The 26412-nt window shown below is 56.9% G+C and overlaps 4 protein-coding genes across 6 annotated transcripts; 1 reads left to right on the forward strand and 3 right to left on the reverse strand.

The window, feature by feature from the left end:
* Positions 1-827: 827 nt before the first annotated feature.
* Positions 828-5664, forward strand: PLSCR3 (phospholipid scramblase 3). Of its 2 annotated transcripts, none has more exons than XM_082679654.1 (8): positions 828-1181; positions 1390-1567; positions 1836-2077; positions 2182-2224; positions 2326-2546; positions 2815-2976; positions 4606-4767; positions 4961-5664. In XM_082679654.1, exons 2-8 carry the CDS (start codon positions 1561-1563, stop codon positions 5015-5017), a joined length of 894 nt encoding a protein of 297 aa, XP_082535780.1. In that variant the 5' UTR covers positions 828-1181; positions 1390-1560; the 3' UTR covers positions 5018-5664. The 2 variants fall into 2 exon arrangements, with proteins under 2 accessions (XP_082535780.1, XP_082535781.1); XM_082679655.1 differs by having other exon boundaries at positions 1512-1567.
* Positions 5665-5805: 141 nt separating this feature from the next.
* Positions 5806-11373, reverse strand: TNK1 (tyrosine kinase non receptor 1). Of its 2 annotated transcripts, none has more exons than XM_082679652.1 (12): positions 11188-11373; positions 10951-11021; positions 10628-10819; positions 10340-10495; positions 9939-10222; positions 9428-9701; positions 8140-8234; positions 7642-7797; positions 7311-7390; positions 6656-6957; positions 6478-6573; positions 5806-6393 (listed from the first exon to the last, which is right to left on the reverse strand). In XM_082679652.1, exons 1-12 carry the CDS (start codon positions 11348-11350, stop codon positions 6280-6282), a joined length of 1983 nt encoding a protein of 660 aa, XP_082535778.1. In that variant the 5' UTR covers positions 11351-11373; the 3' UTR covers positions 5806-6279. The 2 variants fall into 2 exon arrangements, with proteins under 2 accessions (XP_082535778.1, XP_082535779.1); XM_082679653.1 differs by having other exon boundaries at positions 7642-7812.
* A 10821-nt stretch (positions 11374-22194) lies between these two features.
* Positions 22195-23658, reverse strand: TMEM95 (transmembrane protein 95; the record flags this gene model as incomplete). Its single annotated transcript, XM_082679892.1, has 6 exons — positions 22195-22228; positions 22369-22651; positions 22796-22816; positions 22916-22996; positions 23196-23252; positions 23490-23658. 6 exons carry the CDS (start codon positions 23656-23658, stop codon positions 22195-22197), a joined length of 645 nt encoding a protein of 214 aa, XP_082536018.1.
* A 1362-nt stretch (positions 23659-25020) lies between these two features.
* Positions 25021-26050, reverse strand: KCTD11 (potassium channel tetramerization domain containing 11). Its single transcript, XM_082678915.1, has one exon. It carries the CDS (start codon positions 25954-25956, stop codon positions 25258-25260), a length of 699 nt encoding a protein of 232 aa, XP_082535041.1. The 5' UTR covers positions 25957-26050; the 3' UTR covers positions 25021-25257.
* Between the last annotated feature and the right edge of the window lie 362 nt (positions 26051-26412).

Below are 26412 nucleotides of genomic sequence, written 5' to 3' on the forward strand. Positions count from 1 at the left end.
AGGACCAGCCCAGAGGAACATGGACATAGGGACAAAGAAGCCGCCAAACCTGCTTCTCCCCATGTGCATCTTGATGGGTGAGACCTCCATCTGCCTGGTCACCAGACAGGCACCTGAGGTCATCCTGGACTCCTCACCTCCACATCTCACTTCCCAAACAAGTTCCATATTATTGTCTAAATATCTTCAAAATCTGCCACTTCTGTCCACACTATCACAACCATCCTCTCCCCCAGACTACTGCCAACCCAGCCTGGGGGCCTCTGTTGGTCTCCACCATACAGGTTAAATGGTTTTCCTAAAACATCTGACCTTCTCCCTCTGACTGAAAATCTTTCAGTGGGCTCCCCACTGCCCTGGGGGCCAAAGCGCAGCTCCCACAAGGCCCTCTGTGCACGTGGGCCGGACTCTGAACTCATCTCTTGCCGCTCAGCCTATCGGCCCCCAAGGCGCAGGACTTCCTCACACCTGCGGGCCTGGGCTCAGGACTCAAACAAAGCGAAAGAAGCGATTCTTGTTGGGAGAAGGCTTTCCTGCGGACCGCGCTGTCTCCTCTGGCCCCCCTGAGCCTCACCTCACGCCCACTCGTTACTGACACTGTCTGGCAGTCTATGCCCCGTGTGGCTGGGGGCGCCTGAAGGAAGTACTATAATTGCAACGGGTCTGTGTGGGTCACTGCTACGTCAGGGAGAGGAGACTAGCAAGGTTGCCCCAGGGAGGCAGAAGGGGAGCCAGGAGTCAGTCCTAGAAGCCAATGGGTGAGTGTGCAGGGTGTTCCGCTGCGTCAGCGAGGCCCGAACCGCCCTCGGGAGGAGGAGCCTGGGCTCCCGAGCCGCGCAAGCGGCCCTCGTTCCCACCAAGGGGCACTGACCACTCTGCGCCCGCAGGCCTGGCGGGAGTCGCAGGGCTAGGGCTCACCCGGCTACCCTCGCAGGCGAGCTTCATCTCTGGGCTTCTGCATCCGAGCGGAAAGGGCGGGGATGCCCGCCAAGCCGTGAAGCGGGTGGCCTGAAGTCCCGGCGCCGCAGGAGAGCCGGCAGTCTTCCCGCGCAGGCGCTTTGCTCAGCTGGGAGGGGCGGGGCCTGGACGGGTCGGGGGGTGGAGTCAGCTCCTGGGCCCGCCTCCACCAGCTCCCGAGAGCTGCAGAGTGCTGGGCACCCGGGCTATTCTAGGGGCTTCAGGTGAGCAGGGGGAACGGGTCAGGAGACCTCCCTTGAGGTGGGGCCGTCGGTCTGACTGCGGGTCCATCTGTCCTGCCGTCTGCCAACAGCCGCCTCTGCGGAAAATGGGAGAACAAAGGGAGGGGGCGGTTCTGGGGCCCCTGAGGGAATCCAGGGTCCCAGGGCCCCCGCCTTGCCCGCTGACACTTTCGGTTTCTCCCCGAGTCAGAAGCGCCGCCCTAGAGACCCTGGGCCGGCGCTGGGCGCAGCTGCCGCTCTGCGTTTGCCTGTCCATCTTTGTGTCTGTCTTTGTGTCTGTCTGGCTGTCTCCGAGCTTGCCTCCACTTCTAGAACTAAGCCTCCGGGACAGCGACATCCCGCGAACCCTCGCCCTTCTCCCATGGCAGGTAAGTGGTCGCAAGGCCGAGGGTCTCCGTTATCCGTCCCCCCGCCACGGACTTGGGAACCCGGTGTCGGACGCATCCTCCGGGAATGTGCTCGGACTGGCTGTGTGGGGCCCCTCCCTTCCTCCCGAGAAGCCGCCGCCCTGCTCCCCCGCCCCATCTTTCTCATTCTCTTCCCACCACATTTTCCCCGCAGCCTCGCGGCCCATGGGCCAAGGGGTAAAGAGATGAGGTCGGGGGCCCCTTCTAACCTACTCCTGTTCCCCCACAGGCTACTTGCCCCCCACAGGCTACGCCCCTTCGCCCCCACCTCCCTACCCTGTGACCGCTGGGTACCCGGAGCCGACGCTGCATCCTGGGCCCGGGCCGGGGCAGGCACCAATGCCCGCCCACGTGCCTACCCCTGCGCCCGGCTTTGCTGTCTTCCCCTCGCCCGGCCCTGGGGCCCCGGGACCAGCTGCCCCCTTTTTGCCACTGCCAGGGGTGCCTTTTGGCCTCGAATTCCTGGCGCAGGTGAGTGAGAGGGAGGGAGGGAGGGAGGGAGGAGTGACAGGGAGGGGACCCAGGCGACTAGGCCGGCCAGCTGATGTCTGCGCGTTCCCCTACTCTCTTTCCAGATTGATCAGATCTTGATTCACCAGAAGGCTGAGCGGGTGGAAGGTGAGTGAAAGGAGGAGTATGTTGGGCCTCGTGACGGGGGCAAATAGTGGGCTCTTGGGCAGGCGCTGGTGTCCGAGCCTCAGTGTGTCACCCCTTGGCAGCGCTCCTGGGCTGGGAGACCTGTAACCGCTACGAACTGCGCTCGGGAGCCGGACAGCCCCTGGGTCAGGCGGCAGAGGAGAGCAACTGCTGTGCGCGGCTATGCTGTGGCGCCCGCCGGCCCCTGCGTGTACGCCTGGTGGACCCCGGGGACAGAGAGGTGCTGCGCCTGCTCCGCCCCCTCCACTGTGGCTGCAGCTGCTGTCCCTGTGGCCTCCAGGAGGTGGGCTGGGAAGGATGGGGCCAGGGAGAAACTTGGGTAGGGGGCAGGCCGATGACCAGGGCACGACCGGGATGAGGCATGAAATGAGGCGTGCCTCCTGTGGGAGCTGGGCTTAGGTGGGATGGGAGGTCTAGTGAGAGGGATGACAGGTGGTCTAGTGAAGGGGATGGGAGGTCTTGTGAGGGGAGACAGGTGATAAAGCTAGACCGGTGAGCGCTTGGGCCAGGGTGCCTGGCTAGGCAGTGATCCTGTCTGCTGCCCACTCCAGATGGAAGTACAGGCTCCACCAGGCACCACCATTGGCCACGTTCTACAGACCTGGCATCCCTTCCTCCCCAAGTTCTCCATCCAAGACGCTGACCGCCAGACCGTCCTGCGAGTGGTGGGGCCCTGCTGGACCTGTGGCTGTGGCACAGACACCAACTTTGAGGTATCAGGAATAAGGGGAGATTCCTGGGACCTTCAGAAACCGAGATGATCCGTGCGGCAGGATGGCCAACAGGACGGTCAAGAGCTCATCAGTCCAAATCCACTGTGGTGCCTACCACATTTCCAGTTTTCCTCTATTCAGAAATAGGATGGCCCACGGTCTTATAAAAATATGGCAAAGAGGGTTTCACCTTAAGGGCCAATGCTGATTGTGACCTGCAGCCCTGTGTTGAGGGAGAAAAAAAATCTAAGGTCAGGCTGGATTTAGGGTGAAGGATGCTTACTGAGTGTACCATGGGCTGGGCCCGCATGGCCGCTGTGTGTGAGTTCGTGAGCCCAAGCCCTGGAGCAAGCACTAATTTAACTTGTTAACATCCTGTGGCTTGCCCTGCCAACCGATAAGTCCAGACGTCCACCCACCCACCCCCAGCCTGGAATCCTTCTTACCATGCATTTCAATCACCAACCTGGAGCCTGGAGAACCCAAGTGATGACCATTTCAAAGTAAGGCCTGGGAAACACCTTACTTTCTAGAAGACAGAGGCACTTGAATATCTGTGTAGATAAGGGAGAAACAACAGGTGTATCCCAGTAGACTTTCCAAGGCTTCTGATGATGTGCCTTATCTTAGGTTACTTTTAAAAACTGAGTCACCTTGGTAGCTGGGGGAAGGTTCTGTGATGGGAACTGGTTGGGAAAGAGGTAACTGGGTGAACTCTGGTTGGGAATATGTAGATCGTGGGGTTCTCAATGGGCCAGTCTTCCTTTTACATAATTATGAATGGTCCACATTTGGGGCTGCACTGGGACCGCAGGGCTGGCTGGGAGAGGCCCTACCCACCCTGGGACTGGTCTGCAGGAAACGGCCCAGGGCTGTAGGACCATGCGGGAAGGAGATGGGAAGGACATCGCTCTAGTTCTAGCCACTGGAGAATGAGCATAGGAAAAAGTCCAGGGAGTCACAGTGAATTACCATCCACACTGGCAGGGCCTGTTGCTGCTGGGCCTAGGGAGGCCAGTGGAAATCCTGGTCCTCAGAGGCCACTTTCTGCTGTCCCCTCCCCCCACTAGATGGGCTTGGATCCACCCTGGATGAGGCTTGCATGCCATGCTAGAGTCCTCCCTACCTTGCAGATGCGAGGACGACAGGCACCCCTTTGGGCCTTCTAGCAGCCTGGTCGGCTGGTAGAGTGCAGCCAGGCATTCAGCAGCCTCCCTTGCCGGCTTGGCCAGGCTACTCTGTGCAGGGCACAAACTGCACGAACCGTGGGCGGCAGGGACTTTGGTAACCAAAACAAACCTAGTGCCTGGCCATCCCCTAAGGAGATTAGACTGTATTGTGCTTCTGTTTCTCCCAGCACTGATGTCTAGTAGTCATACGTGGCCTTTCAAGAACAACGGATCTGAGCCTGCAACCTGATTTTTGCTGTGTACTCACAGTGTGACCTCGGGTGCCTCAGTTTCCCCAGATGTCACATGGAAACCCAAGGCTTTGGGAGGACTCGCTAGGTGTAGAGCCTGCACAGTTCGTATGTGGTGACTGTGGGAGTGAGACTGGATGCCGATGAGATCAGGCACATCCTCCCCATGCAGGTCCTCCCTCCCTCCCTCTTTCCTTCTCTCCTGCCAGGTGAAGACTCCAGATGAATCCCGCAGTGTGGGCCGCATCAGCAAGCAGTGGGGTGGGCTGCTCCGAGAAGCCCTCACCGATGCAGATGACTTCGGCCTGCAGTTCCCACTGGACCTGGATGTGAGGGTGAAGGCTGTGCTGCTGGGAGCCACGTTCCTCATTGTGAGTCGGGGCCCCCGCCCCTGCCCCCCGCTGCCCTTTTGCTCTCACTCTGAGGTTTTGAGCACTTCTTGGTCTCCTGCTAGGAGAGGGTTAGGGACAGAGTCTATGGGGGCTTGTGGTTCCAGACCTGGGTTGTGATTCCTGAGCCAGGCTGGCCCAGCCAGATCTCCTGCTGACCGTGCCCTTCCCTCAGGACTACATGTTCTTCGAGAAGCGAGGAGGCGCTGGGCCCTCTGCCATCACCAGTTAGAGGCCACCTCGGGGTGAGGAGACCATCATCTCAACCAGAATTCAAGATGGTCACCTGCCCTGGCCCCGCCTCAGAGGCAGCCCCTTTCCCTCCATGTGCACTGCAGGGGAGAGACAGGGCTGCCTGAGAGGCTGGAGGCTTGGTGCCCCATGCCTCCCCTACTCCCCTGGCCTGCTTCACCTGTAGCCCCTCCGGAAGGGTATGTACGAGAGCCCTTCCCCTGCTACTTCCCACCACTGCCTCCAGCAGACCCTCAGCACACGGGCGTATCGGCTTTCCAACTTTCCCTGCTGACTTTCTCCCAACCCCCTCCAGGGCCTCTGCTCCAGATGAGGCCTTAGAAGGCAGGGTTTTATGACAGGGCTGGGGTGGGGAAGGTCAAGCAGCACCGAAGACGGCTGACCCGGTCACCCTCTCCCCGCATCAGCTTGGCCAATTAGTTCAGCCTCAGATGATGGCGCTCTGAGGGGGATCCCTACCTCCCCCGCCCCGATAGCTATAGGGCCAGGGCCCCGATGCCGACTTCCTCTCCCTCAGCTGGTGCTTGCTGCAACTTCCTGTGCCTTACCACCCCTTCCTACTCCTTCCTTAGGAAGGAGGCTGCATCTTTGTATGTTATATTCGTATAAACTTTGTAACTTTTTGGACATTGGAAGATGTATGTAGTGGGAGAGGGCAGGAGAAAGAGTTGGGTGTGGGAGGAAACAAAGGGAAATATGACAGCTTGGATGGGCGGGGGCTGGCCCATCTCCTAATCCATGCTGCCAGGATCAAGTGTCCTCGAGTCCAGGAGAGCCACTTTCATCACCCATGATGGCCCCAGACCAAGCCAAGGCAGTTTGGTCCATATGCCCCGAGTCAGGATGGCTGCTCCCACACAGCCCAGTGTGGTAGCTGATGGCAGTTCAGGATGCTTGTTCCCGCGGCCCAGAACGGCCTCTTGCTCATCTTCTGTAGCGATAGAAGCTTCCCATGGGTGTGACGTGTCGCAGCTCTGTTCCTCCAAGTCCTCCTTTGTTGGGAATGTGGTGGGCAGAGTGCACTAGATCCTCCTATGGCCAAGGGAGCTCACGCCCTTAGAGACCAACGGGCAGGGTGAGGAGACACTCACCAGTGCCTGATCCTGGGCTCCTCCGGTACCTGCCCGTGGCAGGCTCTCCCCAGGTGGGAACACACCCTGTCAGGACCTTGTTCCGGTTCTGCTTGGTCCCACGTGACCAGGCCCTTGGTCCATCTGGTGTCTGTGCCCAAAGGAGCAGAGCTCAGGGCCGTGCCAGGACGTAGCGACTGGCGGCTGAGAGGTCCCACTGGTAACGCTCCAGGATGCGCCGGCAGTCCGCTCTGGACCAGCTGCTGAGATAGAAGAGCTGGTCCACCTGTGGGGACGAGAGGAAAGGCAGCTGGCGGCCAGAGGGCCAGGCTGGGAGGGGCAGGGACCCGAGAGAAGGGTGTGGCTGTACCTTGAGGTTCCGGATGGCAGAAGCCACGTCACCCCTGGTGGCTCTTAGAGCCTCCTGGCACTCCTGGTGGGTGACTCCATGCACGCTCAGCTCCACCTGCCGGGGACAAAGCCCCACTTAGGCCCTTCGCCAGCCCGTAGCCCCTTCTGGACACCAGGACTCTTCAGGGAGACCTCACCTCCATAATCCTCCTCTGCAACTCGGGGTCAGGCAAGGGTCCCCCAGAGGGGACGGCGGCTTTGCTGGCTCCAGGCGCTCCCACAGGGTGACTGTGTAGGGGTTCTCTTTTGGGCCAGGGAGGCCGCTCCCTGGGAGGCTGGCTGGGCTGGGAAGAGGAGCTGGTGGCTACGGGGGAGCAGGGGGGCACGCCTGGGGGTCCCTGGGGCACAGTTCTGGCATGTCGAAGTTCGGGGGAGCTCGACCCACCTCCTGTGGGGCGGGGGCCCAGGGACAGAACCGACTCCAGACTCTTGGAAATGCCTACACATTTGAGAAAAAATAACTTGAGAGAAAGCCCAGCTGCCTTCTTCCCATTCTCTGGCTATCTGTACTGTCCTCGGGGTGGTCTTCGTGTCGGGGGGACAAGAAACTAGGTGTGCAGGATGGACGCCCAGGCCGAAGCAGCTGAGGGTCCAAAGAACTGCCAGGGCTGCAGTGGGGAGACGCTGTCTGAAGTACAGCCAGGATGTCAGCAGGCAGAATGGGGGCCAGGAAACCACAGGTGGGGAAATCATATCTGCACAGGCAGGGCTTCAGAGCAGGGGGCATCGCCAGAGGCTTGTCCTTGACGTCCTCGGAGACCCTGGAAGCCCTGTCCCCACCGCCATGCCCACCTTTCGTCCTCTGCAGGGCCACATCCCTTCTCTGGCCCCGAGCTGGAGGGGGATTCCGAAGCTTTACCTTCACTCTGTCCCTGTTGGAGAGTGTTCCAGTTCGTTCTCCACACCCCCCAGCCCTACCCCATATAGCAGTGCCCTCTCCCAAGGAATCTCTGGGGCTTCCAGGCAGGCCGAGACCCAGAGTGGAAGCTCCAGCGGGAAGGCAAGTCCAGCCTCCCCCCCAGCTTTACCCCATCCGCCTCCCCAGGCTCCCCTTCCAGAGAAGTTGCTAGACTTGGTTGGTTCCCCCAGTCCAGCTCTGCCCCCAACTGTATCAGGTCCTCACCCATCTATGTTTCCCTGGCGTCGCTCTCCCCGGGCAGGGGAGCCTCTGAGGACTGGACGGGTGGCTGGTGAGTCTACCAGCGTCACTGCCGAGGCTGGGAAGTTGCCCGCTTTGAATGTGCGACCATTCTGGCCCTTCCAGGTTGTGGAGTCGGGGCTGTGGGAAGAGGCGCTGGTGAAGGGGATGGGAGCCAGGGGAGAGTGAGGGCTGGGCTCCAGCCCACATTCAGCTCACAAGCTGTGCGCCATGGAGCTGCATCTGCCTGGAGGAAGGGAAGCTTTTTTTCTCTCTAAAACAAAAGGGCTCTATGGGCCAGCGGTGGCTCCAGCCTGGAGGCCAGGACTGTGGTGGAGCTCTCGGGGCCCAGTGGGGAGAGGAGGAGATGAGGCAGAGCATTGGGGTTCAAGCAGCTGGGGAGAAGCTGAGCTGGGACCAGGGCCAGGAGGGTGGGGAGGGAGTCCTCTCCCTGGGGATGGGTGGGAGGCACGAGGCCCTCACCTGCCCTCGATGATAGTGATGGGGTCACCAGGCTCCATCCTCAGGGCACCGGGCTCTGTGACGTCCCTCACACAACGTCCCTCAGGAGGCCAGGCCTATAGAGACAGGAGGAGAGGGTGGCTGGGCTTGTGGCCTGAGTCAGAAGGGTAATATCATGGGAACAGAGTGGAGACTGTTCGTGTACCCACCAAGCAAACCCATACCAGGTATGTACTCTGTCCTGGCCCCAGGGTGGGACTGTCCCTGTCCCTCAGTTGTAATCCAGTGGAGAAGGCAGACCTGGATTCCATGCCAAGCTGGACACAGCCCAGGGGTCAAGGAGCAACAAAGGGGGACCCTGCCTCTACCTAGGGGACCAAGGGGAGAGTCACCCTGCACGCTGCTTTTACTCCACACCCAGGCCCATCATATCTGCCTCCCAAGCACCTCTGGGAATTTTCCACTTCACCATAGCACCACTGCCTCGACCCTCGTCCAGACCTCTTCATCTTACTTCTGCTTCACAGCCACTGTGGCCCACTGGTTTTTCTACCTTCAGTACCGTCCTTCTAATCCATTCTTGCACCAAACCAGAGTGACATAACCTGGAAATGTGGCTTATAACTCCCCTGCTCACAGCCCTTTCCATGGCCCCCAGGTGCCCTCAGAGTTAAGGACTAAACTCCTTTAATAGTAGAGTATATAGTGATTTAGGGCACAGCGCTGAAGTCATATTGACTGATTCAGCTCTCCAGTCCTCCACTTCCTGTGTGACTTTTGGCAAATCGCTTAATCTGTCAGTGCCTTAACTGCCCCCTCTCTAAAATCGAGCTGGGTTGTTGTGAGGATTAAATGAGTGAACATGTATAAGGATACACCTAAGGCACTTAGTACAGTATCTTACACAGATCGAGTGCTCTAGGTGTTAGCGCTGGTTATTTACCGTGTTTCACAAGTCCCTCCCTGGTGCACCCCTAAGATGCCTCTGCCACCTTAATCACCGTACTTCCCCCTCCCACGCTGAACCTTTCCTCTGCCTGTCAAACACCCACTACATCCTACTGCTCTGGGCTCTGGGCTTCCCTCTCTCTGCTCCAGCCCCCGGCCCTTCAGCCTGCATCCACTAGACCCCAGCTGTCTCCCTGGGGCTCTGAGCACCCTGAAGGCGGGGACTGGATCTGCTTCGTTCAGAGCCAAGTCCCAGACCCCAACCCGGGAACCAGTATACATTAGTCTTGTGCATGGAACCCTAGGAGAGGGAACGGAGGGAAAAGAGACTGAGTGTTTCTGGGGAGGCAGGAGTTCCCACCTCTTGGAGCAGCCCTTCTAGGTAGGAAAAGGTGGGCCGGTCAGCAGGGTGGGGGGCCCAGCAGCGCAAGGCGAGGGCGTAGAGGGCCCTGGAGCAGAGCGGAGGCCTACGCAGGCGGGCTCGGTCCTTCTCCAGCCGCTGCAGGATGAGGTACGGCGGGACCCCGGCCCAGGGCTCCTCGCCCCCGGAGAACATCTCCCACAGCGTCACCCCAAACATCCACACGTCCGAGGCAGAAGAGAAGGCCCCGTGGCGCAGGCTCTCCGGCGCACACCTGCGGAAGCGGAGCTGAAGGGGGCTGGATGTGTGCCGGGTGTGTGCCCCGGAGTGCCCACCTGCCACTGGGCACGCCCCTTTAGTGCGCCCGCCGTGGTGTTCAGAAGTCCTCCTTTCCTGGCCCTTCCAGACCCGACGACGACTCCTCCAGTCCACGCCTCCCTCAGAGGACCAGCCCCTCCGCACCCCCTCAGCTCCTGCCCTTCAGATCCCTCCCCTCCGCCCGGCCCCTCACCAGGCGTAGGGGATGCGGCGGGGTCCGCCCATGACGTAGTGGCCCTGGGCGCCGCCCAGCGGCCGCACCAGCCCGAAGTCAGCCACCTTGATTGTGCGCGGTGAAGCCAGCAGCAAGTTGCGCGTAGCGAGGTCTCGGTGCACCAGCCCGCGGGCCCCCAGGTACGCCATGGCCCCCGCCACCTGCCGCAGGAAGAGGCAGAGCAAGGCCACGGGCAGCGGGGGCGTGGGGGCCGGGGCGGTCAGGCGTGCGTGCAGGGAGCCCAGGGGCGCCAGCTCCATCACCTGTGGGAGCACAGCCGTGCGAGCGGTGGTCCGGCCACACGAGACCCTGGCGCTCACCCTCCTGTCGCACATCGGCCCCCGGGACTGTCCCGGGAGCTGGCGTCTGGGTCTGCTCACCATCTGCAGAGGCTGGCCCAGTACGAGGCCGTGCAGACACAGCAAGTGTGGGTGTTCCAAGTTCATCATGATGGATACCTCTCGCAGGAAGTCCCCTAGCTCAGTGCCCTCGGGGCCTTCGGGACCCACCCGGAGGGACTTGACAGCCACTGGGACCTGGGGGTGGGGGGAAGCACCATCAGGCAACGTAGGGAACAGTTAAGCCAAGGCCAGAGCAGAGAGGCACACAGAACAGAGGGAGAAGCTGACCCAGGTACCCAGAATGAAGTGGGCTCCCTGGAGACTCACAGCCTTGCCACTGGGCAGTGTCCACAGCCCTCGGTGCACCACACCAAAGCAGCCGGAGCCCAGAAGCTCCCCTCTGCACACAGCCCAGTCTGGGATGAGACACTTGAGTCCCCCATCTGGCTCAGGGAGGGATGGAAGGCTGTCTGAGGGTGGGGTGGTCTCCTTCTGCCCTGGGGCAAAGCCCCCAAGGATCTGAAACAGTGGTGGAAATCACGTGTGTGGAACCCTGCATACATCCTTCTCTGCCACTCAGCCCAGCCCCTGCCGGGGCCTGAGCTGGCCCTGGCCCTTTAAGCCTCTCACCGCCGCCCCAAAACACACACCTTGTAGACCCAGTTCTTAGACTTGAGCCCCGAACCGTGCCTCTTCAGAGCTTCAGCCAGTCTACGCTGGGCTGGGGGAGGCCAGAATCAGAGGGATGGGGTAACGGGGGAGGCGGGGAGCAGGATGCAAGGGATTTACAGGCAAGGAGGGGGCTGGTGGGTGTGGTGGGGGGGGGAGAGTAGCAACTAACAGGCTGCGGAAGGAGACAGCGGGGCCTTGGGGCAGGGGACCCTCACCAGGCCGGCCCATGCCAACGCCGTCCAGATCCTCAGGTCTTACAAAGTCGAAGTGCTCTGGCCGAGTAACATTAAGCTCCTCAAGGATGGGTCGGTAAAACTGGGCCAGCTGGATGTCCTGGAGCAGCCGAAGCAGCCACAGGGAGCCCGCCTCGTGGAGCATGTCTGGAGGAGGAACCCCTGTGGTGCCCTGTCCCCCAGACACATGGCCCAGGGTGGGCACCTGAGACACTCAGGAACCAGAGACATGGTTGCCTGCTCCACCCTCAACCCCTCAGAAATACTCAGGTACAGAGGGAGGGACACCAGAACCAACCAGGATTCCTGCCCCTCACACACACAAACCCCAGGAAGAATGTTCTCCTCACACCTAAGATTTCAGCGCTGCACAGACTCCAGGTGTGCGGCCCTGCTCACTTTGAGCTATTATGACACACTGCCCGTACCCCTAGGCCACCCAGATTCACCACCTTTTAGGCCTGAGGTGCACCCTTGTACACACCCACTCAGGTACACCTGAGACATCCTGACCCACCACATACACTCCAGAGATGCCCAGATACACTAACCACACCATACCTGAGATACGCAGGTACAACACACACACACACACACTCACACACTCCTATAGATATGATGCAAAAGACACCTGAGACACCCAGATACATGTCCTCTCAAAGCTGAGGCATTCCAGTATATGCTGCCGTAGAACACCAGGTTTCCTGCCAGGTACCCCCCACACACACCTACTTGAGACATGTTGAGTTCACTGCCTCCAAGATACACCGCCTCATGTCTGAGACACCCAGGTCCACACAAACACACACAACACACAAGATATCAAGTTACGGTGTCCACACATACCTACGTTATGTGGGCAGACTGCCTCCTCTGCCCAGAGACGCCCAGGGTCATTGCCTCCTCTACACCCGAGGCAGCAACATTTGAAATCAAATCGGGCATTTGTGATGGGCGGTTAAGCTCAGGTACTGCTCAGAGCCACCCAGTCTGCCAGGTGCACAGTCCCTTCCACACCCACCTGAGCTCAGCTCCAGGTACAGAGCCTGGCCGGCACACCTGAGTCACTCGCTCTAACCTGGCTCCAGGGCAACTCCACCAATCTTTATTAAATAAGGCTCTAGGTGATCTGGGTGCCGGCTGCCTGCACACACACCTGGCCCCCTCCCTCCCCCTACTTAGTGAAGGCCGGAAGAAGCGGAGGACCCCAGGCAGGGTCCAGATGGACACTCGGAGGTGGCGAGGGATCGAGCACGAGCAGGGGCGGGGAAGGCGAAAGCCCAGGACGCTGGGAGACCAGCACCAGTAGCCAGGTGAGAAGGGGAAAGCACGAGATGGGGGACAGGAGGAGACGCGCCCGCGGAAGGTAAGGACTGGGGAGGGGAGGCTCAGCACCCGCGGACGCGCTCCCAAGCGACCGCCGCCCCTCCAGCCCGCTCGCCGCCGCCCCTGCCTCTCCGGACCCTCACCTCGCGAAGGCGGAAGCGGCGGCTGGGGAGCCTCCCAGGCTGCCGGGACTAAATCCCGAGGAGGGCGGGACGGAGGCCGCGGGGGGCGGGGCCTGGCGGCGGGGCCCGGGTCCTCCGGTGGACTAGGTGAGGGCGCCTGGCGGCTGGTCCTCCGCCAGGCCAGATCCTGAGAAGCCTCCCTTCCCCTGTCCTTTGCTCGCCTCCTTCCCACCCTCTCTCCACCTTCCCACCCCCTTTCCAGACTTCTCCAAAGAACTTCTCACCCCTCCCTGGACTTCCTCCTCGGTATCCCGTCTCCCCTACCTCCTCTTACCAAGTCCTCCACCTCTCTCAAGCAGAGCCCCACCCCTTAAATGAATACGCACCTAGTAGCGATATCCCGCCCAGGCCCCGGGAATATAAGGCTAAACAGGACATAGTCGCAGCTCCCTAGTAGGGGAGAGGGCTTCCTGGCACTCTGATGGAGGAAGCCGGCCTGGTGCAGCGGACTTGGGAAGGGCGCCACGGCGGAGGTGTTGATGGTGGTGCACGAAGTCAGCTCCCAGCCCGGACAGAGTCTAAGACTGAAGCCATTGGCGTTTTCCCAGCTCTGAATGTCCTTTTCCCCGTCTAATGTGCTGCCCCTGAAAAGGACCATTTGCGGAGCTCCGCAGGGTGGAATCTGTGGGGATTCTTGTGGAGGGGGCTGGGGGTGGAGACAGCTTCTGAGTGGCTCCTCAGCCCCATCCCAGCTTGGTACCTGGTCTTGGTGATCAAGGGCGGCACTCCATGCCTCAGGGCGTGCATTCCCATCACTGGCACTTCCTGGCCTCATTCTGGCATAAGCCCCTCCCCACATGTCACCTCTGCTGACCCCAGGGCCCAGTATGGTGCAACTTGGCCTGTGGGGCAGGGACACAGTCTGGCTCAAAGAAGTCTCTGAGGAGAAGGATGCTCTCTCCTTTTCCCTCAGGGATCCCAGGGAGGAAGCCATCAGCCTTAGGACATCTGGCCTGTCTCCTTCTGTCTCAAGGAAGGATGTGTAAGCATAGCAGCTGCTGTCCCCAGAGTCTCTTGGAAGGAAAAGCCCACCTCATCTTGGTAAACACATGGGAAAATCCAGCCTTAATGGGAAAAAAATCATAGTTCACAGTTCTACTTCTGTGGTTTTCTTGCCAATTCTCTTGCCCTCCAGCCAGGCCAGATGACAGATGTGATTGTTCCCTCCACATCTGTCATCTCTGATATACTGTGGGCTAGCTCCACACAGTAGGGGCTGGATCTGTCTTGTTCCTCCTAAGGTACCTGGGACAGTGTAGGCATATCATAGGTGCAATGCATATTGGTTATGAAGAAGACTGCTCAATCTAATTGTTATTCCTTTGTAGGTGATCTGTCTTTTCTCCCTGCTTTTAAGATATCATTGGTGTTTCATAGTTATATTACAAAGAGTCTAAGTATGGATCCCTTTCTATTAATTCTATTGGATTTCCTTTGTTTATGAATTCATATCTTTCACCAGTTTTGGAAAATTATCAGCCAGTATCTCTCCAGATACTCTTTTTCCTCCTTTCCTTGTGTTCTCTCCTTTGAGGACTCTGATTAGAAGTATGCTAGGCCTTTTCACTGTCCTCCAAATCTTTTTTTTTTTTTTTTTGTCCTTCCAATCTTTTAACCCCTCTTCCGTATTTTCCATTCTTTGTGTCTCTGTAATGCAATCCAGGTCATCTCTTCAACTCTCTTCCAGTTCACCAATTCTCTCTTTGATTATGTCTGATGTGCTGTTTAATCCATACACTGAGGGGGTTTTGTTAGTTATAGTTATATAAACATTACTAAACTTTCTATACTGACAGTACTTTACTGAGATATAACATATTCAGTAACATGCACAGATTTAACTGTACGGTTCAATGCATTTCAACAAATATACATATCCATTAATGCAAATAAAGACCCGAAACATTTCTTTCTTTTTTTCTGTTTTTTGGTAAATATTTATTTATTTATTTGGCTGCACCAGGTCTTAGTTGCAGCACGCAGGATCTTCGTTGTGGCATGCAGGATCTTTTATTTAGTTGTGGCATGTGGACTTTTTTAGTTGCAGCATGCAAACTCTTAGGTGTGGCATGTGTGATTTAGTTCCCTGACCAGGGATCGAACCCAAGCCCCCTGCATTGGGAGCGGGGAGTCTTTTTTTTTTTTTTTTTTTTTTTTTGCGGTACGCGGGCCTCTCACTGTTGTGGCCTCTCCCGTTGGGGAGCACAGGCTCCGGACGTGCAGGCTCAGCGGCCATGGCTCACAGGCCTAACCGCTCTGCAGCATGTGGGATCTTCCCGGACCGGGGCACGAACCCGTGTCCCCGGCATCGGCAGGCGGACTCTCAACCACTGCGCCACCAGGGAAGCCCGGGAGCGCGGAGTCTTAACCACTGGACCACCAGGGAAGTCCCCAGAACATTTCTGTGATCCCAGGAAGTAGCCTTATGCCCATTTTCAATCAATGCCATTCCCCAGAGGCAACTGCTATTCTTTTTTTTTTTTTTAATTTGGCCATGCAGCGCAGGCTTGCAGGATCTTAGTTCCCCTGACCAGGGATTGAACCCGCGCCCTTGGCAGTGAAAGCGCTGAGTCCTAACCACTGGAATGCCAGGGAATTCCCCAGCAACTGCTCTTCTGATTTCTAAAACCCATAGATCACTTTTGCTTGCTCTGGACCTTTCTGTCAATGGAATCACACACTGTTTATTATTTGCATTTGGCTTCTTTCACTCAACCCATTTTTGAGATTCATCTTGGTGTTGTCCAAGTTCTTGGTGGGAAACACGATGCTCCATGAGCATCTTCAGGGAAGAGCATGTGAAACCTGATTTTCCTCTGAATGTCCAGTGTCCTCACAGATCTGGGGGCACTAGAGGTCCTCTGGGAGTTGAATGAATACATGAGTGTAGAGCACATGGGGGGATATGAAGGCAAATGCAGCCGGAGAGGCTGGCAGAAGCCAAACTAGGCATCAGTTCAGCCTTCCAGCAAGCTTTCACGGTTCTGGGGACCCAGGTGAACAAGCTGACGTGATCCTTGCCCTGGTTGGATTCATTCTGCAGGGTCTTGCAGAACACACTCAGGAGCTTGGGCCTTACCTGAGGGCTCTGGTAACCACTGAAAGGTTTAACAGGTTAGTGACAGAACCAGCCTGTGGCAGTAAGAGGCTAGGGAAAGGTGAGAGAGAAGCAGCAGGGAGCTCAAGGAAGAGGCCCTGACCACTGGTTCAGGGGAGAGAGGCTGCCCCTGCCTGGACCTTGGCTGTGGGATGGAGAGGAGGCTGAGGATGGGGGTTGCTACTGATTGGACTCCTAGCCTAGGTCCTCTGTGCTCCAGCAGGAAACCAGAGGCAGAGGCTCTGCCCCACCTTTGTCTTTGGCTTGGAAAAAACCTAGGGAATCAGAGGCCCCTTTATCCCTCCCCTTCTCCCTATTCGTTTCTTACTTTTGGAGTTAAGCTTCTCTCATCTCCACCTTTGCCCATAAAGGATGATGGGGTGTGGGGGAGCACAGCCTGACCATCCTCACCCCCACTGGGAGCACCTCCTCCAGGCTGAGATGGGGCATCCTGCTAACACTTAAACTTGGAGGCCCAGATCGAGCACCACCCCCTCCATCTGCCTTTCCCCAACCTCTGCCCTGCCTGCAGGCCCTGCATCCGAGAAAGATGAACACATCCACACCACCAGGGCCAAGTCTTTCTCTGCAGGGCAGAGAACCAGGAGGACGAGTAGAGAGGGCACCCAGGTGGCCAACCTCCCCTCTCCCACCTTGGGTTTGGGTGAGGAGTAGGGCCCATCCTTGTGCAGAAACCTCTCGGCTCCTATCAGGAACGACATTGGTGCCTCTTTACCTTATCCTTTTCTCCTCTGAGCCCTGAGGTCACTAGGCTGTCCCCCTTCCACCTGACCCACATCAACCTCTGGGCCCGGGAAAGCACCGCAGCCTTCTGGCTGTCTCTCTTCTGAACCTTTGCATGGCTGTTCCCTCTGCTTGGAAGTCTTCCCACCCTTCTCCCAACCTGGCCTTGCTAAGTTCAGGAAGACTACTCCTAACGGGTCAGGTCTCTTCCCCTGCACCCCAAGATCCCTGTGCTTTCCCGTCATTGCACTCATTGCTCTGGTAGAATTTGCCAGTAACTTGTCTGTCTTCCCTGCTAGATTCCAAGCTCCGGGTAGAAAGTGACTTCATCTTGCCTGGGCATTGCTAGGTCCCCCGTGCCCAGTCTAAGTGCCTGACTTATAAGTGCTCAGTAGCCTTTGCTGAACAAAGGGATGAGACAGAGTCATCTGGGTAGAGTGAAACAAAGATTTTTGACATCATGAGCTCCTTTGCTGGGAGTGATGGGGATGACAGTTTCTAAACTTTATCTGTAAACATTCTCCTGGTGAACCCATCCCTGCCCCCCTCCCCATGTGGCACTCCCTGGCGCCACATGGTTAGCTCCCCCCAGACCCTTGGGTAAAACCCTCTGTTCCATCACCCCATCTCCATCTCCCAGGACCCTGAGGTCCCATCCTTTCCCAATTTGCATTTGCCTCACTCATTAATGGAGTCACCAGCCTACCACCTTGTATATATCTGGTGGTTTACTTTCTGAAGTGGAAGGACTCCTTTTTTATTTTTTTCCCTTATTCTTTGGCTGCACCGCGTGGCAGGTGGCATCTTAGTCCCTGACCAGGGATCGAACCCAGGCCCCTTGCCTTGGAAGTGCGGAGTCTTAACCACTGGACCGCCAGGGAAGTCCCCTAAGGTGGAAGCACTCTTGTATCTACCATATTCCTTCAGGCTCATAATGGAGCTGAGGGCCTTTACAGAGCAGTAGCTGAGATCTCACCTCTGGAGCCTGACTACCTGAGTTTGAATCCCCACTTTACCACTTACCATCCTAGAAATCTGAGCAAGTTACTTCACGTTTTTATGCCTCCGTTTCCTCATCTTCAAGATGAGCTTGTTAGGAGTATCTACCTCGCGGGGTTATTGGAGAATTAACTGTGTCTAGGTGTGTGGTAGCCAGTCTCCAAAATGGCTCCCAACGAACTGCCCTCCCGGTGTCACGCTGCTGTGCCTTCCCACAATGAATACGGCTGATCCGTGTAAGCGATGGGATATTGTGAAAAGAATGGCGTGTGACTTCTGAGCTAGGTCGTGAAAGACAGTGTGGGTTCTGCCTTCCTCTCTTGGGTCACTCGCTCTGAAGGAGGCCAGCCACCATGTCCTGAGGCAAGTCAAGCAGCCCTATGGAGAGGCTCCTGCCGGCAGCCGGCACCGACTTGCCAGGCGTGTGAGTGAGCCATCTTGGAAGCTGATCCACCAGCCCTTAGATTTCTGCAGCCCTGACCAGCATCTTGACTGCACCCTCATCAGAAACCCTGAGCCAGAAACATCCATTTTAGCTGCTCCTGAATTTCTGATCCACAGAAACTGTGAGATAGTAAGGCTTTATCGTTTTAGACAATTGAGTTTTAGAATAATTTGTTACACAGCTATAGATCACTAATACAATGCTTCAAATGCTTAGAATGATGTCTGACATGTAGTCTCCATACCTGTTAGCCATCATTAACTCCATTTTACAGGTAGGAAGATTGGCTCAGGCTGGTGAAGTGATGTTTCTCATGTACATACATAGCTAGGAAGTGGCAGGGCCAGCAATGTCATCAACCCAGGGCCTTTATTTATTTTATTTTATTATTATTATTTTTGGCTGTGCCCCACGGCATGCGGGATCTTAGTTCCCCAACCAGGGACTGAACTCGAGTCCCCTGCAGTGGAAGCGCAGAGTCTTAACCACTGGACCTCCAGAGAAGTCCCAACCCAGGGCCTTTAGTGCCAGCTCTTAGGTCTTTTTTTCTGCCCCACTGTTCCAGTTATCTATTGTTGAGCAACAATGCCTAGTGGCATTAAAACAACTATTTTATTATGCTCTAGACTTTTAGTGTCTGGACCTCCAACAGAACACTGTGGGAATGGTTTATCTCTGCTCTACTATGTCTGGGGCCGTGGGTGGAAAAACAAAGTCTGGGGATGACTTGACAGCTGTGGTATCACTCACACGTCTGGCAGTAGATGTTGGCTTTTGGCTGAATCCCTCCATGAGGACTCTGTTTTTGGCTGCACCACGCGGCATGTGGGACCTTAGTTTCCGGACCAGCGATTGAACCCGTGCCCCCTGTAGTGGAGGCACAGAGTCTTAACCACTGGACCACCAGGGAAGTCCTCCATGTGGACTCGACGTAGGCTGGGCAACCACATAGCATGAGTGACTGAGTTCCAGAGTGAGTGTCCCAAAAGGCAGAGGGCAGAAGGTGCTAGATTCTTAAGGCCTGGGCTCAGAAAGTGGCACACTGTACCTTCTGCCACATTCAATTGGCCTGCTAGTCACGGAGCCCAGGTTCAAGGGAAGGATACATAGAACCTACCTCTAGGTGGGAGGCATGTCAAAGAATGTGGGGCCATTGTTTAAAACTGCCACACCCACAGAAGCCTCCCGTTTGGTGAGGGGCTCAGAAAAACCATCCCTGCCCTGGCAGGCCACACTGCGGTCGGTCGGCCTTATGCGCACAAAAAAAGCACAAACTCCACCAGCCTCCTGTGCTAAGTGCTCATGAAGGGCTTATATGGGGAAGGCATATCACACGGGTTCAGAGAAGGTGCTGGAGTCGTCAGGGACACTTCCTGGCATCTCCCATGTGCCAGGCTCTGAGGAAACAAAGACACAAAACCTTAAGCAGTGGCTTTAGAGAGGAATGCGTGGTGTAGAGGGAAGATGTGTAAAGAAACACCACCACCTGATGTAACAGGTGCCACATGAGAGATGCCTAGAGCAGACTCATGCCACTCTGACTCAGGAGCTCAGAGAAGGCCTCTCAGAAGAGGTGATATCTGAGCCAAAGGAGATAGTCATTCCAGGTAGAGGCACAAGACTGGACAAAGGCGAGCAGACATGAGGAAACAGTGTTGGGGCAACTAGAAGTGACTCAGTATGGCTGTGAGGTGGGCAGAGCTGAGATAAAGCTCCAGGGACACCTGGGGGTCAGATTCCAAGAAGTATGACCAAGGTAGATCACCTACAGGTAAGAAGTGGGCACATGGCATGAGAGGAGGAGGATGCCCATGACACTGTGGGCACTGCCATTAAGCCTGAGAGATCCCAGGAGGGGGTGGGGTCAGGAGGAAGGCGTGTCTGAGGGAGGTGGACACGTGTGGAGTCTGAGATGCCTGTGGGGCGTTCAAGGGAGATTCCAGTTCTGTGTCTGGACAGTTCTGGCCTGATGACTATATAAGATGGTGGGAGCTGCTGATGGAGAGCCTTGAATGTCAGGGTCAAGGGCCAACTCTATACTCTGCAGGCAAGGAAGAGCTAGGGAAGGTTTTAAGTAAGAGATTATAATGGCTGATAGTTAATGAGGGCCCATTACACGTTGGGCACAGTCCCAAGGATTTTATATGGACTGATTTGGACCTCGCAGTAATTCTGTAAGGTCAGTACCACTGGGTTGAATTTAAGATATCATCAATTGTAAAATATACCATTATGCCATGACATGTCTTCAATTTAAGATGGGTTCTTCAGAGATGTTCAAATGTAAACAGAAAAAAAAAAAAAAGCCATGGACTCAAGGAAATATATGATCTGCATTTAAAACATGAGGAAACAGGAACAGAGAAATTAAATGACTTTCCCAAGGTCCAGTAAGAACCAGAGCCAGGATTTGAAGTCGGGCAGCCCAACTCCAGAGCCCAAGTTCTTAAGCATCATTTGATACTGGACAGGATGTTTGAGCGATGTGGAGTTTTAAGAAGACCAGTGTGGCCACTGAGGGTGCAGTGGATTTGAGGGGCGTGGGCAGAGTCAGATGCACATCTGGGAGACTGGGGTCCACGACGAGAGGCTTCTAGAGTGGGCTGGGGGCCATAGAGCAGGAGGAGGAGACAGATGGGATAGAGATCCTTCAGGAATGGACAGAACGGTTGACCCACTGCACACTGGGTGTGAAAACAAGGACAGCTCCAAAATGTTGAGCCTGGAAAGAGGGCACAGCCTAAGAGGGTGTGAGGCAGCTACCGCAAACCAGAGGAGAGCTGTGGTGCCTGAGCTGTCGGGAGCGGGTTTCTCACCCCAGTACGGGCAGCAACGCTGCCTGGCACGTGACCGGCAATCCCTTAGTATTTGTCAAATGAATGAATGTATGAATCATTGTATGATCTCGGGCAAGTTGTACGACCTGGCTGTGTGATCCCGGGGTCTCATTTTTTGGTGTAAAATGAAAGGACTGGACTAGAATGTGCAGATCAAAATAGAAGGTGTTCTCCTGGGAGGGGTAAGCATTCCCCTCTCCATCCCCAGGACCTTAATGGATCCCCCAAACAGTGGTTCTAACCCTGGCTGTAAGTTAGATTAACTGAAGCCCCATATGAGACCACTACACTCAGAATCTCTGGAGATGAGGCCCAGCAACAGGTAGTTTTTAAAGTTGCTCAGATGACTCCAATGTCCAGCTGGTTGAGAACTGGGAGCCTCTAGGGACCCAGTTTGTAAACCACGGCGCTAGGTGAAGGCCGGCCCAGGTCCTCGGGCTGAGACTTACGGTGGGTGATAGGCCTCTCTTTTCATGTCCCATCTCCCATCCCCCAAACCCAAACTCCTGATAGCCAAAGGACCAAATACCAGGGTCTCTCAACCACACACTGCTGACGGTTCGGACACGCACGATAGCTCTTTGTCGTGGAGGACTTTCCCGGGCATTTTTGGATATTTCGCGGCGTCCCTGGTCTCTGCCTACTAGATGCCAGTAGCACATCCTCAAACCCCCCCATCAAAACAATCAAAAATGTCTCCAGATATATTGCCAAACGTCTCATCGCGTGCAAAATCCACCCACCCCCCCGGCTGAGAACCACTGGGCTACAAGAGACTCCCGCGCTCCCTCTGCCCTCCCCAGTCGCAGACAGAGGCCAGGCAGAGGTCGAGGCCATTTGACAACAGGTTTAGTTGGGCCTTTGTGGGAGCCTTCACAGTATTAAATGGAAGGGTAGCATGCCAGCAGTCTGAGTGATGTGGTCTCACTCTAGGGGGAGGGACTTTTCCAGAACACTCATTCCCGGATTCCCAATCAGTCACAGGAGGGCCAAGAGGAGCTTCTGGGGCAGACAGCCCCCGCTTTCCGGGAACAGGCAGAAGGGGGTGTGGGAGTGGGAGTGTGTATGGAGGGGATTCTTTCCTTCTGTAGATATTTTCCTGGCACGGTAACTGCCTCTGTCTGATTGGTTGAGGACTGGAGGGGAGGAACTTTCCAGCTGTGGGTGCCTGGGTCCCTGGACGCCATCTGACGCTGGGATTGTGGGGATGTCTGGGTATCAGGGTCTGGAAGACTGAACCGTTGGGGCTGGAACTAAGGGTCTGGTTGCCCCCCTCCCCCCCCCACCCCGCCCCACGAGAGAAGTGGAAGTTGTGGGCACATGCTCCTTAGAACTGGAGGCTAAGATGTGTCCTCGTCTTCACAAGTCACTTTTTGCTTGGAGGTGGCTGTACCTGAGGGAAGACAGAGGGTGGGAGTCCAGGGAAGGGAAGGGGAGGGGGCTGGGAGGGAAAGAGGAAGGATGGGGGGTGGGGAAGGGTACTGATGGGTCGGAGGTAGTGAGGCTGTTTCTGGCCCTTATCCCCCAACTCACTCCACCGCGAAGCTCAGAATACCCAGGAGGAGGGCGGCTCCGGAGACAAAGAGCAGCAGAATCCTGGCTTCCCAAAGATCGTGACTTCCTGCAGGGACCCCAGGAGGCAGTGAATGATCCCGGGGACCACACCCATCGATGCTGGGGTAGCCTAACAGCTCAGAGATCTGGGCGGGGTGAGGCAGGGGTGGGGAGTAAGGACCTGGGAAGCAGCGCTTTCGGGGCCAGCAGTACACCTCGAAGCCCTGGCAGGTGGAGCAGTTGTACAGGATGGTGCTGCCCCCTGCAGGAGACAGCAGGACCAGCTCTGGGGCGGGAAGCTTCGCTGAACCCTGCGAGAGTCCCACACTTCCTCCCCAAACTGCAGGCTCTCCTCAGGTCCCCCCGAGGCCCCTGGCCCTTGCTACCCCTTCCCTTTCCTACTCACGGCAGGCGGGAGCGCAGAGAGCTGAAATGAAAGACAAGGAGGATGGGGGTGGATGAGCTCAGCCACACCCTCCTTTGCCTGAGGACCTAGGCACCCCTTGATCCCTCCCCGCATCAGTACCTTCCCTGTTGTATTCTGGGAGCTTGGTCTTTTGAAGCCATTTCCAATATGAAAGGAGTGAGGAGAGAGACCCTTCGATCTCTGGGGAGGCAGAGAGCAGCTTTAGTGCCCGGGGTCTCAGCAGGGCCGGTTCACCTCCACACCTTCACCCAGCGCCTCCCCATCACGCCCTCCTGTCTCCACCCACCCACCACCCTTCCCTGCCTCCCCAGCCCCCTCCTCCCAACCCCCTCCTTGGTGCCATCCAAGCCCCTGCGTTGTACCTCCCCCTCGGCCTCACCCATGACCCTCAGGACTCTGTGAGTCTTCTCTGTGACTTTTTTCAAGGATGCATCATCTGTGGAGATGGATAAGGTCCGGGCGAGATTCCCTCATTGGCCCAGAAGGAGGTTCTGGGGCCTTTCCTGACTTTCCCAGGGTCTGAAGAAGCTCTCCCAGAGGGAGAGGCCAGTGTGTCCAGAGAGGCCAGTGGACTGAGAAGATGGCTGAGAGGCACAGCTGGGAGGCCACATGCAGCCCCCTTAGGGCACAGGGGTGACTGTTGCTGAGCCCATCCCTGGATGTCTGATCTTACCTAAGGCAAAGGCCGAGAAGTTCCAGGAGACTTCACAGTCCTTCCACTGGGCCTCCATCTGGCTGCAAAGCTGAGCCAGGCGGCCCGACAAGTCACGGTCTGGGAAGCGGCAGAAGACACAGGCCTGGGCGGCTGCCAGGAAGATCCCACCTAGTGCCAGCATCCACATGAGGCCCGCTGCAGGTTCTGGAGCGGGGGCTGGCCCCACCCAGGCTGGGAAGGCCTTGGAATGCTCTGTGATCCTGGTTCCAGTCCTTTGCCTGGAGGTTCTAGAGTGTTCCAGAACAGTTGGAGTCTCTAGAACATTCCAGAACAGTGCCACTGCTCCATCCCTGACTGACTGGGGTAAACCTGGGGCCCAAGCAACTGGGGCCAGAAGAAGAAACCTCTAGTGGGACATGGACAGAGAAAGCAGGTCTTCTGCTGTACTCCCAACCTAGCCCTCAGCAGCCTTTACGAGTTTGTGGTTCCAAGAGAAACTTTATTTTTCTTCTTGTAAATCATGACCAGTGATAAATAATAAGTGACTCCCCCAGTGAAGAAGTTGTTTGTGAGTATCCCATCCCTTTCCATATCCTCCCCCACTCTCTCAAACTCTTCTGTTCATCTCCTCTCTGCCCTGGGCAGCCTTGGGCCTTCCCCAGCTATCTCCTAGCAACAGGCTCATTGTTGCCTTAGTAACCGAGAGCTCTATACAGGCCTCCAAGGCCCAGCTAAGCCCAGTGACTTCTCTTACTTCTCACCAGAAGATCCTAGTGACTCAAAGCCCAGCAGGCCCCTCCTGCCTACGTGGTGATGTGAAGCACATGTACACACACACACCTTGGGATTAACCTAATTCTCAGTCTACTCACACCCATACCGCGGACACACCTGGTGCCAAAATAGTTTCTGAGCAACCCCAAACAGGCCTGGAAACGCAGAGACCACAGAAAAGCCAGCACACAGACACCACCTCCAGCGACATGGATGGGAGCCAGGATGCCAGGGACCCATGCATCAGTCAGACTCACTGGCTAACAGGCACGTTCACATGAAGGAAGGAAGGCGAGGACGCAAGGAGATGCCCCGCTCCTCCCCATGGCCAGCCCCACCATCAATATGGGATCCTTTAAAACACTTGGATCTCCAGAGGGATGCTCCAGCCCCATAGTTAATGGGGATTCTCCTAGCTCCCTTGTGCCAAGCTAGGATGGGGTGTAGCCCTTCTGTCTCCCTCAGTGGTGGCTTGGAACACAGCAAAGAATCTCCCTTCCCGTGTTTCAGAGTGTTCCGACCTATCTTTGGTCAGGCCAGGCCAGGCCACCAGCTCCAGGAGAAGTCACAGTCCAGAAGACCACATTAGAGCAATCTAAGGTCTCTCATTTCCCCCAGACCTCACTGTCCCTCCACGGTTCTGCTAAGCCTAGCCTGGGCAGAGAAGCATCCCCACTTTTCCAGACCCTGGATACTAAGCTCCAAGCAAGGAAACACCGAAGGTCCCCAGGCTCAGGCGAGGACCAGCCAGGGAAGCTTCCCCACCCCTCCCAGGATTAGCACCAGTCCAGACCCTCTGGTCTCATGAGCCCTTGGGCTCTCTCTGGTTTGGGGATTCCTGCCCACATCTGGGCTCCAGTCAGGGGCAACGGGGCCCCTGACTCTCACAGCTCCAGGAGCAGAGCTAGGAAGAGGCTCAGGAGAGACTTCACCCTCTTTACTGACCCATTCTTTCTAACCCCCCCCTCGCCCACACAGTCAAACTGAAGGCAGCATTCCTAGTTCTCAGTTCCTAGTGCCGGACAAAGCGCAGAGATCGGGAGTTGAGCAGGTCTTCGGGGTCAGGGAAGACGGAGTCGAGACGGAAGCCATGCTCCAGGGCCACCCGCAGCACCTCCTCCAGGAAGCCCGGAGTGCCCACCACCTCCCGTCGCTCTCCTGGCCCCCCAGTCCACAGCGGCTGCAGCCCCAGTCTCCTGTACTCCACTTCGGGGAGCTCTGCAGGGCAGGGGGCCCATTCCAGATGAAAGTGTGGGCCTCCCTCCGCCCTGTCCTCATTGGCAACACCAAATCGGGCACGCATGGCACCCAGACACTCAGGGTCGGTGCAGAAGAGGTTGGCCCGGAAGGTGTCCACCTGGACAGAGCTCAGCTCATAGTGGTGTGGGCCCCGACGAGCAGAGAAGTGCACCAGGCGGGGGCTGCTATCTACATCTGCGTGGAGCAGGGCGGCTGTGGGTGCCGGGGTCCCCTGAGAGGCCTCCAGTTCCCGCAGGGCATCCAGGAGGGGCCGGATCTGGTAAAAGTCAGCCTCTGCCCTGAGAAGCGCTGTCTCCCCATATCCACAGGGCAGGTCCAGGCGGCCCAGCCGTAGGAAATTGAGGATGTGCCGGAAGGCCTTGCCATCTCGGTCGATAAAGTAGTGGCCGCCTCCCTGGGGATTGAGGTTGGGGGTCATGGGAGTACCAGCCCTAAACATGGCCCCCAGCATGGAGTCTGGGAATCGAGTCAGGGTCTCCAAAGTAGTGGAATATAGCGTGCCCCCGACATTCAGGGTCACGGGGCCCCCAAAGGAGGGGGGCGAGGAGGGCACAGGAGGAGGAGAAATTTTGAGGAGTATCGAAGACACCGGAAGAGAAGAAAAGGCAGAACTTCCTGGATGTGTGCAGAATTGGGTCGTAAGGTTCAGACTGTCTCTGGGTCGGAGGCTCAGGTTGGAGTACAAGGCAGCAAGATTGGGGGCTCACCCCAGCTACCTGGGTGGTGGAGGATGGTTTCCGGGCACAGAAACGCCGGAAAGGTTGAGACAACGGATGAAACGAGCAGAGGGAAGTCAGAGAGGGACGGGAGATTTAGGTCCACACGCATCCAATTCTGGGTGGTCGGCGATTCCTTTCTGTGGTCTTCTGACAGTGGGTTTCCGCAATCCAACCAGCAGGTGACGGTG

Source organism: Grampus griseus, assembly GCF_964374135.1.
Source record: "Grampus griseus genome assembly, chromosome: 20".
Taxonomy (NCBI): domain Eukaryota; kingdom Metazoa; phylum Chordata; class Mammalia; order Artiodactyla; family Delphinidae; genus Grampus; species Grampus griseus.

What these genes read in the sequence shown, in the direction of transcription:
- KCTD11 (XM_082678915.1), bottom strand. Translation starts at nt 25,956, where the DNA reads ATGCTGGGGGCCATGTTTAGGGCTGGTACTCCCATGACCCCCAACCTC.
- TNK1 (XM_082679653.1), bottom strand. Translation starts at nt 11,350, where the DNA reads ATGCTCCACGAGGCGGGCTCCCTGTGGCTGCTTCGGCTGCTCCAGGAC. An exon ending in CACTGCCCAGTGGCAAGGCT is followed by an intron (nt 10,496 to 10,627) that starts GTGAGTCTCCAG and finishes CCCCACCCCCAG; the next exon opens with GTCCCAGTGGCTGTCAAGTC. An exon ending in TGGGCCAGCCTCTGCAGATG is followed by an intron (nt 10,223 to 10,339) that starts GTGAGCAGACCC and finishes GTGCTCCCACAG; the next exon opens with GTGATGGAGCTGGCGCCCCT.
- PLSCR3 (XM_082679654.1), top strand. An exon ending in GCCTCGAATTCCTGGCGCAG is followed by an intron (nt 2,078 to 2,181) that starts GTGAGTGAGAGG and finishes CTCTCTTTCCAG; the next exon opens with ATTGATCAGATCTTGATTCA. An exon ending in TGGGAGCCACGTTCCTCATT is followed by an intron (nt 4,768 to 4,960) that starts GTGAGTCGGGGC and finishes CCCTTCCCTCAG; the next exon opens with GACTACATGTTCTTCGAGAA.